Source organism: Cryptotermes secundus, unplaced genomic scaffold (genome assembly GCF_002891405.2).
Source record: "Cryptotermes secundus unplaced genomic scaffold, Csec_1.0 scaffold377, whole genome shotgun sequence".
In the NCBI taxonomy this organism is placed as follows: Eukaryota; Metazoa; Arthropoda; class Insecta; order Blattodea; family Kalotermitidae; genus Cryptotermes; species Cryptotermes secundus.
The window spans coordinates 21,732-35,021 of NW_019725418.1; the positions used below are offsets into that span (position 1 = coordinate 21,732).

At 43.5% G+C, this 13,290-nt stretch overlaps 1 protein-coding gene across 4 annotated transcripts in view; it reads right to left on the bottom strand.

Moving 5' to 3' along the window:
* LOC111863346 (glutamate receptor ionotropic, kainate 4) overlaps positions 1–13,290 on the bottom strand; it is a 42,214-nt gene that overhangs the window by 3,553 nt on the left and 25,371 nt on the right. For all 4 annotated transcript variants that reach the window (XM_033751027.1, XM_033751026.1, XM_023849592.2 and 1 more), the window contains exons 7-9: positions 11,839–12,068; positions 8,732–8,949; positions 6,853–7,115 (exon numbers count right to left, since the gene is read on the bottom strand). In XM_033751027.1, the coding sequence (XP_033606918.1) occupies positions 6,853–7,115; positions 8,732–8,949; positions 11,839–12,068 (711 nt within the window). The remainder of the gene's footprint in view (positions 1–6,852; positions 7,116–8,731; positions 8,950–11,838; positions 12,069–13,290) is intronic.

Below are 13,290 nucleotides of genomic sequence, written 5' to 3' on the forward strand. Positions count from 1 at the left end.
GCCATCCCAAATCAGGAGGCTTCAACAATAGCGGAATTGTACTGTACAATATTCTAATAGAGTTTGGGATACCCATGAAACTAGTTAGGTTGATTAAAATGTGTTTAAATGAAAAGTATAGTAAAGTCCGTGTAGGTAAATATCTGTCTGATAAATTTCCTATCCAGAATGGTCTGAAACAAGGAGATGCTTTATCGCCACTCTTTTTCAACTTTGCCTTAGAATATGCAATTAGGAAGATCCATGGAAACCAGGTGGGACTGAAATTAAATGGGACACATCAGCTGTTTGTCTACGCCGATGATGTGAATCTACTGGGTGATAAGGTAGATATCATAAAGAAAAACACACAAACTTTAATTGACGCAAGTAAAGAGGTTGGTCTAGAAGTAAACACATAGAAAACTAAGTACATGTTACTGTCTCGTCACCAAAATAGAGGGCAAAATCATGACATAAAGATAGGTAACATGTTTTGAAAATGTGGCACAGTTTAGATATTTGGGAACAACGATAACAGATCGAACCTGATTCAGGAGGAAATTAAGAGGCGATTGAACTCGGGTAATGCTTGCTACCATTCAGTCCAGAACATTTTGTCTTCTCGTCTGCTGTCCAAAAACATTAGAATTTACAAAATTATAATTTTGCCTGTGGTTCTGTATGGTTGTGAAACTTGGTCTCTGACATTACGGGAGGAACATAGAGTGAGGGTTTTTAAGAATAGGGTGTTGAGGAGAATATTTGTACCGACGAGAAATGAAGTGACAGGAGGTTGGAAGAAAACTGTATAATGAGGAGCTTCATAACTTGTACTCTTCTCCAAGTATAATTAGAATGATCAAGTCAAGGAGGATGAGGTGTGCAGGTCATGTAGCACGAATGGGAGAGACGAGGAATGTGTATAGGATATTGCTGGGAAAGCCAGGAAGAAAGAGACCACAGGGAAGACCAAGGCGTAGGTGGGTTGACAATATTAAAATGGATGTTAGAGAGATAGGATGGGATGGGATGGATTGGATAGATCTGGCTCAGGATAGGGATCAGTAGAGGGCTCTTGTGAACACGGTAATGAACCTCCAGGTTCCATAAAATGCTGGGAAATTCTTGAGTAGCTGCAGAATTGGCGGCTCCTCCAGAAAGGCTCAGCTCCATGAGTAAGCAAGTATAACAGTATCGTTTTTATAGAAATGCAGTGTTCAAAGAACAGTTTCCGAGGAACTAGAAACGCCAATAGAATATAACAGGCATGTCAAACTTCAAACAGGTTGTGATCGACTTTTTAGTGTCAAAACTGCCAGTGATCTACCACCTCCTCCTATCGTCGTACCTCGCTTTAAGCAAAAATATTGTTAAAAATAACATGAAACATGATATCTGTTATAAAAGCAACATACATGGAAAGTATAGACTACTTTAATGCGCGTTTTCCCTTCAAAATCCGAATATAATCATATTATATTACAAGTGAATTTACATGCTTTTCACGTATAATTTCCTTATAGGCCTATGAGATCGGCCAAAAATCGTCCCGCGATCGACGCCTTGGACATGTCTGGAATATAACATTACATTTCCGTGTCGCGTCTTTGAGAAGGTTTTCCAGGAGCAATTCCGCCGTGATGAATTACGGACATCAGAACTTTTTAGGTCAGTATTTGATAAGGTAACACAACGCGTGTTTTAGGTATTTCAGTAGATTTCGAATCATATTAGAGTAGTATAATATCCAAAATAATGCCATGAGATATAGGACTGACTGACATTTCTTCCGTGGCAATTTCAGTGCAATTAATGCACCTGTGTCAGTTTTTTACCTGTCACGGTACTGGGTGACTTTTAAAATCCTAAACCAAACGTTCTGTGAAAAACTGTAGCTAGACAACCAACTAACTCTATGGAGTACAGCCCCTCTTGAGAAGCTAATAGTCGCCCACCTCTAACCGTTCCACTGCTGTGCTGCCTATTTAAATATGATTTATGCTATTAATTTGAAATTTAATTTTTGAATGTAAGGACATGAACAAGTGTAGTGAGACTTAGGTCAATTCCTGTATTTAAGAGCTAGCGTCTTCCCACGCTTACACCAAAAGCAGGAAGATACCTGTTGAAGATTTATTAAGGGAAAGTTACGTAAAGAATGGCTACAGAAGTCTTTGTGAATTTTTAGTTGACAATTTTCTACAAGCTATATATTTTAGCAGGGTGATGGGTTTACGACCCAAGCCACGCTACACATTCGTAACTTTTTGACAGGAATTCGTTAAGACAGAATTTCTTCACCCTTTGTAAGAGTTAAAGTGATTGGAGGAATGTCTAATTAGAATACCTCTAAATTTTAAACTGACCAATCACGGAAATTTGAGTGTGTGACAGAAAAGGACGCTGGTGAAAGCCAGGAATTGAATGTCCGAGGAAGCGTCATTTTTCAGCGTCATTCGAAAACCGGGACTCGAAAGAACCAGACGTGAAGTGACATACGGGGCTATCTAGATCAGAAATAACTTTATAGTAACAAGCTGTAATGATAAAGTGTAATAATCTGTTGTGAAGTGTGAAACCACGGTTAGAAGTATAATAATAATATTAAATAGGATGAGCTAAATTTAGAAGGTAGCAAACAGTCCGACAGTGACAAGTGTTTGATAAATTGTAAAATGAAAGTGTCGCAATTGATCAAGAGTAATTGAATTGAATTGAATTGAATTTATTTACATTCCGTAAATCCAGTACAGGCGAGACACCATAGGATATGGAACAAGTCAAGTTAGAATACATAGTATCTATACAATAATACAGTAATATTGCAATTAAATGAAGTAAAAACTTATAATATTGTGACATGCTGAGCTATGGATGACGTCCCTCCCCCACCCCCCGCCAGCCGTGATGCGCCGAGCGAAGCCGAAGCGAGCCGATGTTAGCCGAGTCCTAGCATCCTGGTCGCTAGGCAACGAGAGTCAACAGCGGTGACGTCACCAAGTAGTAACAGCGGTTACTTCCGCTAGCGTTACTAGCAACACAGCGTATTTGTCGCGTATCGGGCGTATATCGCGACAAATAACTTCTTGTTGTATTTTGTATAGCGAATTTTATTTCACATTCGCACTTACAATCACCCAAATTACAGATTTACGATTACTGCTATCTGCAGTATCACAATAGTACACTCCAAATGCCACAATACAACTGGCTGGTTGCTGGCTAACTCGGAAATAACTCGGCGGTAGCTCCAGGACTAACTCGGCGGTAGCTCCAGGACTGACTGACTGACTGTGAATAGCCTTCGCTGCTCCTTATGTAGCCTCGATCGGACAATACGGAAAACGGCCACGTAATAGGCACCCTTGTTGCCTGGCGCTGTGTTGCTAGTAACGCTAGCGGAAGTAACCGCTGTTACTACTTGGTGACGTCACCGCTGTTGACTCTCGTTGCCTAGCGACCAGGATGCTAGGACTCGGCTAACATCGGCTCGCTTCGGCTTCGCTCGGCGCATCACGGCTGGCGGGGGGTGGGGGAGGGACGTCATCCATAGCTCAGCATGTCACAATATTTATAATACACCTTAAACAATGATCAAGAAATTTATCAAGATTTCTCATGGACTAAAATAAAATTTCCATTAAGACTTTCATTCATTACTCATTCCATTAATCAAGTGCGTCAAATTAAAATGCATATAGAAGAGACAGTTATCATACAAAATTCGCTTATTAATAATAATAATACCTCTGAAATTCAAGTTTGGTGGTGTTGCATAAAGGTGTCCTACCTGCCTTTCTAAGTGTGGCACGTTAAGACCTTGAGACAGAGTACTCAGCTCTACCGCTCCCAACAACCTCACCCTTGTTAATCATATCAACCCTGAGAAACTTAATCCTATCAACCCTGAGAAACTTAATCCTACCAACCCTGAGAAATTTAATCCTAACCCTGAGAAAATAATTTAAGAAGAAATAAAAAGGTAGGTGGCGTCATCAACAAAAAGCAGAAGAAGCGGGTGAGGAGAGCAGTTAAAGAAGAGGCGCTTCTGACGAAGACGTCGCAACGAGTACACAGAGAGGGCGGTTACACACCTAGTCACGAAATTATCTTTCTGTATGAAACTGAAAAGTTCATTACCGTGCCGAAGCCTGGAAGAAAATCCCAGTCCCAGCGTCTTGAGGATTCTTTTCAATATTGTCCTCCTGCATCTAAGCCTTTCAAGTGGTATCTTCCCTTCATGATTTCTAACTAGAATTCTGTGTGCATTTTCCATCCCCCCCGCCCCCATGCGTCCTGCCTATTATATTGTATATTACTCAAATAGACTTTAAAGGATTCTGACGATAGTGTATGCTGTACAGAACTATAAGATTTATTTTGGACTCTGTCCATCGACTGGTATATATATAAGGCAAAAACCACAACGTTTCGGACACTGGATCTGACTCCGTCCTCAGGTAGATGGGACAAGATAGACCTACTCAGTTGGGACGGCTCTGACCACGGAAGTTTACAGGAAACCTACCCACACTGGCCGATATCTTAATTTCAATTCCAACCATCACCCTCGTGTCAAAAGAGGAATTGTTCATAGTCTTCATGATAGAGCTACCACTATGTGCCAAGACCGGCAAGACCGGTTAATGAAGGTTGACAGCCTGAAACGTGACCTGCAACTCAATGTTTATTCTCAAGGCTTTATTGACTCGGTTATCAGTTCCAAGGGTAGTAGTCATCAGAGAAAAGAGGAAAAGGTCTTGGCACGGTTTATATCCCGTGTGTCAAGGGCATCTCTGAGAAGTTTAAGCGCATAGGAAACCAGTATAATATTAGGTCCGTCTTCAAAGCTAGACAGACTTTACGATCTTCGCTCGTGAGAACGAGACCAAAAAGGAATCCTCAGCAGACGGCACATTGCATCTATAGCATTCACTGTGAATGTGGCAGAAGTTATATTGGTGAAACAGGCAGACCGCTGGCCCTGCGAATCCACGAACACAGGCATAATCTCAGGCAGGGTCTTCTAGAATAATCCAGGTTGGCTCAGCATGCATATGAAGAGGGCCATAAGGTAGGCTGGAACGAAGCTACGGTCTTGGAGATTGAAAGTAACAGGCACAGAAAGTATAAGGAATCAGCTCACATGGCATATTCACCTAATCCGATCAGCCAGCCCAGTTTGGATATTTCTCCCTTATGGATCCCCCTCATCAATGAAGAGGTAATCAAGTCAAAATGAAAATTTTTAGGAAAATCAGTGTCTTCCGCTACATCTGCTAGTTTTGCTCTGGAGTTTAGTCTTATTTCGAGAAGTCGCCCTGGTGGCATGATTCTTTATCTGCATAATTAGCTATACATCATCTACATTTTTTACCCTCGGTTTTAACTTAATTCCTGGAACTTAATCCATACCACTGTTTTATCGCATTTTTGACATGTGCATGCTTGGCACAAAAGTTTTAGCTCGTCTTTTATTGTGATTTTGTTCTTATCTCCCCCTGATGGAACCTGTTGTCAGGTGTTTATAGACTGTTCTACTGACTGGGTTTTGTCCGGTGATTGAGACTATCTCTTTCTAACGGACCCAACTGAGTAGTTCTATGTTGCCCTATCCATCTGAGGACGGAGACAGATCCAGTCTTCGAAACGTTGTGGTTTTTGTCTTATACGTGTATATACCAGACGATGGATAGAGTACAAAATTAACCTTATAGTTCTGTATATCTTACTCAGTTTGGTAAAGTAGATGATATTTTGTGGAGAATACAAATTCTGAAGCTCCTTTGAGATTACTGTCTTTTGGCATGTGGCCTCGTGTCGTGTGATGAATAAATACCAATGTTTTGGAGAACATGCTGCTTCTATTTTCCGCTTAGAAAGGTCCCAAGAAAGCCTTTGTAATATTAACAATCAAGTTCCTTCCGTCAAATGTGACACTTTTTTAAGTTTTCCACCTCGTCAGCACCTGCCTTACATGTTTCGGCTCACCACGGAGCCATCATCAGAGGCATTTATAGTAGAAAAAGAAATCACCAACACACAAAACTTCAGCAGGTGCTGACGAGGTGGAAAACTTAAAAAAGTGTCACATTTGACGGAAGGAACTTGATTGTTAATTGGTTAGTGTGACGGACCAGAATGAAAGACCTTAAACCTTTGTAATATCTTTCGTCGGGCAAGGTGGGTAAGGAATCCACTCAATGAAGACAGTTTTCTACGCTCAACAACAATTAGTTTTATAGAAGAATGTATAGATAGGATTTGGGAATATTGTACAGAACTACAAGAAGTCTCCTACTGTTTCCAGTATTACTGGCCTTATATAATAAATATTAAGACTGGGCCAAAGAGAGTGGAGAACCACGAGTAAAAAGTCTAGTTGTGCGTACGTGAACTAGAAAGTCAAACTCTCTCCGTCATGATGAGAAAACAAGTTATCGAAATGTCAAAATTTCAGGCGTTGAAAACACGCATATATACTGTATATATACGAATATATATATATATACGTTTAAGCCAGACAGTTCAATTTGTTTCATGAAGCAATCTTATGGCTAACACAAAGTACATATTCAAAATAATATAAAGTACCAGTGAAGGGTTTATGTACTACAAGGTAGTATTACACTTTGATATCTATTTATCATGTCACATGATATCACATGCCAGAAGCGTATATTTTTTAGTCAGCAATGAGAGCAAGATAACTCACTTAAGAAGCTCTTCGTTAACCTATTGCAACCCGACAAAATATGTTGGTATTTCAAGACATAACAAATTGAAAAGTGTAAAAGTTATGTAAGTGAACTAGGCCTGTGGCTTTCAGAAGTTCCGTTTACCACAGACCTGTATGTGTGCAGTACTTACCGCCGTGTGAAGAGTCTCTTGTAATTGCTCTTCTTATTCATAATTATCGAGACGGAGGTATGCAAGGACGCGCCTGGGACTTCTACAAGTGTGCAGTGGTAGTAGCCGTAAGATTGTCTCACAAAGAACGGCGATATGAGAAATGCGTAGTTCCAGTTGCCACATATTCGTCGCAAACCATCAACATCATTCGTTGGCAGACTATCGTATCCCGGTTTCACAAGCTTTTCAAAGACGCCTCTCAGTATTGCATCTGGCGAGTTCTGTAAAGAAGAATTGTCAATACTGCATTTGCACACCATCCCAAACTTGATGCCAGTAATTTGCATACCACAACGTTCGATCTGCTGTAATTCTGATAATGCTAGTAACTGCACGAGAAGAGGGGTAAGGGGGTTGAAATTGATTCATAGCAGTTACCACTGTGAGAGTCGAGCGGTATTAAGCCTTCACTCATATCGTCTTGAAGGTAATTTCAGCAGCTTTCATCAAGTACCAGGTTCAAATCTGTATTCGTGACGGTTCCTTATGCACCTAATTCGAGTCCATGTATTGTCTATGTAGGCCGCCATATTCTCGTGTGTTGCTCTGTGCATCTGATTGATTGTTACCGATCTCTTTGCAGGGACGTAACTGCCCCCATATTCAGGGTTCGTGGAGGCAGCGTGTTCCTCTGAAACATCGGTAACTACCAGATTACGTACACACCATCACACACCAGAAAACACGAAATTTATAATCGTTGTTATGAGATGTTCACATGTGATAAGTATAAATTTACCGTAGGTAAAAGGTAAATTTTGTTCTGTGCTTAACTAAGCGCTACGCCATTTAGGCGTATGGGGGAGGGGAGGTATAGATCCAAGTATTCTTTACCTCGGCACTAGTTGGAGATGAGTGGTCTGCTTCACGCCCTGGTCATTTTACACCCAGGGAAAAAGCCCGCGGTACCTGTTGGATAAGAGGCCGCGTGGGCCCCAAAACCGGTCTGGACGACGTGAAGAAGAGAAAATTCTTGACCATACCAGAACTCGAAATCTGACCCTGGGTCGTCCAGCCCGGAGCCAGTCGCTAGACCGACTGCGCTATCCCGGCTCCTCACGTCCAGCCCGGAGCCAGTCGCTATACTGACTGCGCTAACCCGGCTCCTCATGTCCAGCCAGTAGCCAGTCGCTATTCTGACTGCGCTATCCCTGCTCCTCACGTCCAGCCCGGAGCCAGTCGCTAGACTGACTGCGCTACCCCTGCTCCTCACGTCCAGCCCGGAGCCAGTCGCTAGAATGACTGCGCTATCCCGGCTCCTCACGTCCAGCCGGTAGCCAGTAGCTATACCGACTGCGCTATCCTGACTCCTCACGTCCAGCCAGTAGCCAGTCGCTAGACTGACTGCGCTATCCCTGCTCCTCACGTCCAGCCCGTAGCCAGTCGCTATACCAACTGCGCTATCCCTGCTCCTCACGTCCAGCCCGTAGCCAGTCGCTATACCAACTGCGCTATCCCGGCTCCTCACGTCCAGCCGGAAGCCAGTCGCTGTACCGACTGCGCTATCCCGGCTCTTGCCAATTTGCTTTATATAAATGACAATTCATAAAGCTACAGACAAAATGGCTGACGGGTGGAATGATGCTGCCTTTTATTTTAGGTGGCGTAGTTTGAATGATCCATATGAGTGGAAGAAGAGCCGGCAGTGTTTTCATGCTCTACTGAATACGGATTAAGGAAGGTGGAACGGAATACAATGGAGCCTTGGAAATTCTTACTAATTAAAGCTCTTAAGTGTTCGGGCAGCTGATTTTGAAATAAATTAGAATTCTTTTGCCATGGAACGATCACAGAAAGAGTGAGACTTCGTCGGAAGACGGACGCCATCTTTACTTACTTGAAGATAGTTCATTTGTGCAGAGTTAGGAAACAATCCAAGTCTGTATGTTCCGTCATTAAGCATGCCTTCGAAGTCTGCAAAAGGGAGCGCCGTTTTCCTGACAGCCAGGAACGAAATGAATGTGGCCGAGTACGCGACCAGCAGTGTCACTGCCGTCAGGTATGATGTGAAGAAGACGAGACGGCAAGACCAGGATCTCGGGGTAGTGGCATGGCCTGTAACATACCAGTAAGTGAAGTTTCATTTTCGAGAGGGGAAGCATTTTACAGCTCTCCGTCAACGCTTAGGCCTATACTTACTAACCAGACTGGCAAGATAAACATGCTGGGATTGTAACAGGTGCACACTGACATTCCGGCTTTGCTGGATCGTGATGAAAGTAACTCTGAAACGAATTCCTCTTGAGAAGCAAATAGTCACTCAGCTGGTCCCTCGCTCTCGGATTATTCTACCTTTAAGATGGAGGCGATTCGTTCGTCCGAAACGTCCGTTTACACAAGAGCTACACAGAGCCACATCCCAGAAGACAACATTCTTGAAAGCTCGCGTATATCTTGTCACAGATTTATCAATACATATAAATTTATTCAGAAGACAGAAACTCCAAGAAAAGCTAAAATCAAATAGGAAAATATTAACATGAACGTGAATTTTATTCGAATTATTCTGAACCTAAATGCAAGGGTTGGATAAAAAGTAGTGGCAACACTGCTGTAACATGAAAGATGTGCTTCAGGTGGCACTAGCGCCGTCTGTAGCTGATAGCAGAAGTTCAGTTGAAGTAGTGCAGTGAGTGGCTCTGGTTGTGTTTCATTGTGTTGTATTGTGCATCATCTTGAAGTGAGGAGCACAGTTCAAGCACCCTAACAACATGTTTACGAAACAAGAACAACGCTCCTGGATAAAAATCGAAGTTGCACGAGATCATAGTGCACAAAACTGTTATCAGGGACCGCGAGAAGCATGTGGTGATGCTGTTTTGCCATATGGCACAGTGGCACGATGGGTGAAATTGTTCCGTGAAGGGAGGGATGCCATTCAGGAAAGCCGTCGTTCGGGACGACCCCATGTTGACAACCACACAATTCAGCTTCTTGCATCTTTGCTGGATGTCCATCGTTGATGAGCTGCGCGGAAGTTAGCTGCTGAGGTAGGCGTATGTCACAAAACCGTGCTCCACATTCTGCACGATATTCTTGGATACCGCAAAATTGCAGCGTGTTGGGTACCCCATGCAATGTCCGAGGTGCAACAATGGCAACATTATGCAATTGCACAGGACTTGTTGGATTGGTACCAGAGGGAAGGTGATGACTTCATTGGAAGGATCGTCACTCTAAATGAATCTGGGGCTCGCTCACATGAACTGCACTTGAAACGACAATCAAATGAATGGAAGCATCCTAGCTCTCCCCGTCCAAAGAAAGTGCGCCCTACACAGAGTAATGTGAAGGCGATGTTCATTGTGGCCTATGACATTGATGGAGTGATACTGCACTACACTGTACCTCAACGATAGACAGTAAACACTGCCTACTACTGCAATTTCCTGTGTAATAATCTTCTTCCAGCACTCAGGAGAAAGCGATGACACTTGTTGCCAATGAGCCCCATCATCCTTCATGACAATGTAAGGGCTCATACTGCTGACGCTGTCAAGGATCTCCTTAGCCGCTGGTGATGGGAGATATGGCAACATCCGCCATACTCACCCGATATGAGTCCGCGCAATTATGATCTCTTTGTCAAAATGAAAGAACCACTGTGAGGGACATGTTACAACACAAGAGAGATTATTTGTGCTGTAGGGCGGTCACTGCTGGACATCAACAGAGGTGGACATGCTGATGGTGTGCGACGCCTTCCACAAATTTGGCCAAAGGTGGTACACATGGGGGGCAATTATAATGAAGGAATGTAAGTGTGTTTATCTCAGGTAATAAAGTCATTTCAGAACTATAGAGGTGTTGCCACTACTTTTTATCCGACCTATTGTAACCGCACCATGCAGGGACCTCAGGAATATTTTTCATTTACATTGTTAATTACAGTGCACTACATGGAAACGAAATGTACCACTGTTAACAATAGATGATACAGAATTGACCCCAGCACCAGCAGACGCCAAGGACAACATCTGGTCTTTCTGAGGGACAAGCAAGCTGCAGGTCATTTGAAAACCCAGAACGGAGCAGGAAGTATCCCGCTGTGTTTTCTGGGGATTTCAATGCTTAACTTCGACGGTTCGAGTCTTTGAAAATTTGAGACTTGACAGAAACGAGTCGCAATAATTTTCGAAGGGGCGTACCGAGCGATTGTTAGCGTACCTCCATTTATTTAAGAGCTGTCAGAGGGACCGTGTTGTACTTAGGCCCAAATTAACATGGATCTGGTTAGGGATTGGCTGAATGCAAATGAAAGAAACACCCAAATTTGAGGTTCAGAAAATTAGCAAAATTTCAGAGGAGAGGAATCCAGGCGTTCCCGGAACCGTCGGGACTTCTGCCTCTCCAGAGCAGTCAGTCATCAGAAGGAAATAGCGGGCGTGATTAGCCAAATGGAATAACCGGAGTCAGTAGTAACCTCCCGGACGTTAAATCGGTGTTGGCCCGAGTCCAGTGTACAATTCAAAGTGCTACAGCCGGGTAATAGGTAATTGTAGTGAACATCTACAATAAACGCAACAGTGTTGGTGAAGGGTGTGTTTTCAGTGTTTTCTCTCTCCCTGTGTGAGCAAGGCCCATTAGTCGCCCTGAGACAGAATCTCGTCCTACCGTCTGAGCAGTCGGAACCCCAAACGTCCCCCCCATCCAAATCCCCACCTTTGTTTTTCCCATTCAAAACTCGTGGATGTCATCCAAGTCCACTGGCGCCCACACAAATCCAAATTCAGCATAATCCCACTCCTTACCCTGAACCAGAAAGCAACAGGAAGCGGCGGATACAAGTGCAGACCACAAAGGGGCGGACGTGAAGGACGGTAATAAGTGACGACCAACTCGAGAGGCTTGAAGTCTCACTGAGCGGTAACGACGACAGAAGAAGAAGAAGAGGAGGGCGGCAAAACTATGTATGTTTCATTTGTACAAAAACAGCCGTCTCACCCTGCTGAAAGAAGCTGGCTAGCACAGTGATCCATGAGTTACAGAGGCTGTAGTTCTCAACTTCTGGACTGTTCCCAAACCTATCTCCGAAGTACCATGTGGTGGACAGGAAGGCGGTCAGTACCAGGACAGACGCGAACACAGTCCACCGCATCCCGTATGAAAATGGTGCCAACATGTAGCTCCACGTATATCCGTCCGTGCGAGGCTCCTGCATGTGCACCGACATCCTGCAAACATTTCGAACATAGTGTTGTTATCTTCGTCATCCCCACCGGAGCGCTGGCAACATTTCTATTCCCCACAGCGTCCGAACGGTTCTGAGGCACACCGAGCCGTCTACGTAATTGGTGTTACGAGTTTATCCTTTAAGGGAAAGCGGCGAGAGCGTGAAGCTGACTATTTATTTCCAACCTATGTCAAAGTCTGGGGGCACGAGGTAGCGTAGTTGGTTGAAGCACTATGCTAGAAGCCGGAGGGCCACTGGTTCGATTCCCGATGACGTGGATTTTTATTTTCGATTGACCTCTACCTTCCAGCCGCACTATGGCTCTGGGGTCGACTCAGCTTCTAACAGAAATGAGTACCAGGTATCTTCCTGGGGCTAAGGGGTGGCCGGCGCGTAAGGCTGACAACCTCACCGCCATCTATGAGCAGATTGTCTAGATACCGTGGGACCCTCAACGCCTCAGAACCCACGGGCCTCCATGCCCTGTTACAGTGATGGCTTTATGTCAAGGTCCGGATTGGATGCAGTTTTTTCCCTAATCTCCTACAAGCTTTCGTGGCATGTGTTGTGCAGGAGGAAATTGTATGCAACTATTAACTTTTTGGACATTGCCCATTGTCCTTATTTTTATTTAAAGCAACATTTCGGAGGCTGTGCTCTGCTTTCGTCCTCAGGTAGAGAGTCTATATACTTGGGTTCTTTACCTGAGGAAGAACGCAGAGCACAGCCTCCGAAACGTCATGTTAAATAAAAACAGAACAGTGGACAATGTACAGAAAGCCTATAACTCTGTTAAGGTCCTTCGTTATAAAAGTTTAATTCTTAACTAGGAAATGTTTTATCTGTTCTGGTTCGTAATCGTGTTTGAACGCACAAAGGATTGTTAAGTTTTTGAACTTTGTCCATCTTCCGGTATTCTAAAGAATATAATGTTTTGGAAACAGATCCAACATTTCTGTAGTCATTTAAGTTGGTTGATTAAATCTGCTACAGACCAAGTTGACTCAAGCAGTAGCCAACGTATGAGGTCGCCATCTGTAAAACTGTTAGTGGAGTTATTAAAAATCAAATAGAAATTAATAGAAACCCAATACTAACACTTTAATTCCTGCTGGTGTATATTGTATACCTGCTTTAACACATCAAAACTCTGCATTCTGCCCACAAAGTCTATTTATGTGTTCCGTATGGTTTCTAACAAGAACCCAGATATCGTAGTCAGC